We start from the raw sequence: 1,802 nt of genomic DNA, 5'->3' as shown, positions 1-1,802 counted from the left end.
CAGAATCAAAGGAGTAATATGTTTTTTGTTATTACAGTGATGCATGCATTCAAGTCCTCATGGAAAGTTCATATTTATGAGTTTTATAAGTTGTAATTATGAGTTCAGGTGTTCAAATAGTTTTGGTCAGAGCAAGATGGCAATAAAAAACTCAACACAATTCTATTACTCTACATGATGAATAAATAATGCACATCAGAAGTGTTTTTGCTTTCTTACGCTTTTATTCAATTTATGATATTAAACTGTTATATATTCTATCATACTGGTACAATACTATAGCATTTTGTACATGCAACAAAAATAATAATTTCATCAACGTGAACAAATTCACCATTGATAGAGACTCTGCATCCATTGCATCACACTCAACCCAGAAACTCCATAGTCAAGAAAATCCAGTTACCAAAATTCATATTTATGAGTTGTGCTGATGTTCTTGTGCATTTGAACTCGTAAATACGTTATGACATGACTTGAACACACTGTAACTGCCGAAACTAAATCTTGACCCCCACTGGCCTACCCCAACACCCTACCACTGGTAGATCCAGAAGTTGACATGTCAGCCCAATATGTTTGATCTATGTTTCGAACACATAAAGCCAATGCCTTAATGGTTTAATAATCTGTATATTTGGTGAGGTTGACTCACCGGAATGGAAGATGGTGTCCAGACGCACTTTCCTCGCCCTCATAAAGCGGCCGATCTGTTCCAGCTCACTGTGCCGGACTAAATCCTGGAATACAACATCGTTTGTGAAGCGCACGGCCCGGGCGGGTTTGAGGGTTACGGTAGGAGTGTGCTGTACACTTGTCCGGGGCGAACTGCTCTGTCGCGATGGCTTGCTGTAGACGGCGGTGTAAGTGGAGGTGGGCTTGTACGCAGGTGTGTAAGCTGGCGGAGTGTAGTATGATGGCGTGTGGAGGGAAGTAAGGCTGTACTTCGCGGCACTGGAGTAGCTGGGCGAGTACGAGCTGCTGGAGTAATGCGAAGGCGTGTAGTGAGTGGATGCGTAGTGCGTGTTGGAGCGCGTGTACTGTGACGCCGGGTACTGGTAGCTGTACTTCATTCCCGCAGACGCCACGGCTTTGCTTCCCCCCTCGGCTCAAGGCTCAAGAGGAGGACAAAGAACTCAAATGCCTCAAATCAAGCTCCACGTAAGAGTAAAATCCGGTTTTGGGGGGTGGGGGGGGATGCTGAACCTCAACACTTTGGGTTCACACCGTCTTCAGTTTTTAAAATCCGCTTCAGATCCGAAATAATGTTCACTTTTTTTTTTCCAGTGGGATCAGTTTTGGGTGAATCTGCTTTTCCTGTCAAGATTTGTTAATTTATGTGTCCCATCATCAATACTAGTATCATTAAATTGAATGCACCGTGTGCACAGTCTGGTCTCCTGACAGTGAAGGTTGAAGCAGATCCCTATATACCCTTTGTAGGGTTATTTTGGGGATGTCATCCCCTGTATCGAGTGACTGTGGTGTAACTCCTCCCAGGGTCCCACTGTACTTTCACAAGCTCATAAAGATTCAAACCCACCCCCTAATAAACATCGATGACAGCACCAGTGAGCAGCCTGCATGGTCTCTTTCGAAAAACCTGGACAATATGTGTTTACCGCATAAATGAGCTCATCCTCAATGGTGTGATCGAACACATGGGCAACAGCTGAAGGGAACAAGCGTTTTATGGCGGGAGCTACAGTCTAAGACCAGCAAGAGACGTGTGATCTTTCTATAATGTTTCAAAAGCACCATAAATCATGTTGCTCAGTAGGTTTTGGATATCCACACAGCTT

General features: G+C 44.1%; 1 protein-coding gene across 1 annotated transcript in view; it reads right to left on the bottom strand.

The window, feature by feature from the left end:
• The window catches only part of ppp1r27a (protein phosphatase 1, regulatory subunit 27a), a 5,234-nt gene extending 3,850 nt beyond the window's left edge, over positions 1-1,384 (bottom strand). Inside the window, exon 1 of the mRNA XM_067428792.1 lies at positions 656-1,384. Coding sequence (XP_067284893.1) covers positions 656-1,073 — 418 coding nt within the window. The 5' untranslated portion in view covers positions 1,074-1,384. The remainder of the gene's footprint in view (positions 1-655) is intronic.
• Between the last annotated feature and the right edge of the window lie 418 nt (positions 1,385-1,802).

This window comes from Pseudorasbora parva, chromosome 2, assembly GCF_024679245.1.
Source record: "Pseudorasbora parva isolate DD20220531a chromosome 2, ASM2467924v1, whole genome shotgun sequence".
Lineage (NCBI taxonomy): Eukaryota > Metazoa > Chordata > Actinopteri > Cypriniformes > Gobionidae > Pseudorasbora > Pseudorasbora parva.
The sequence above is the reverse complement of the archived record's forward strand: the minus strand, read 5'-3'. Positions and strand labels throughout refer to the sequence as shown.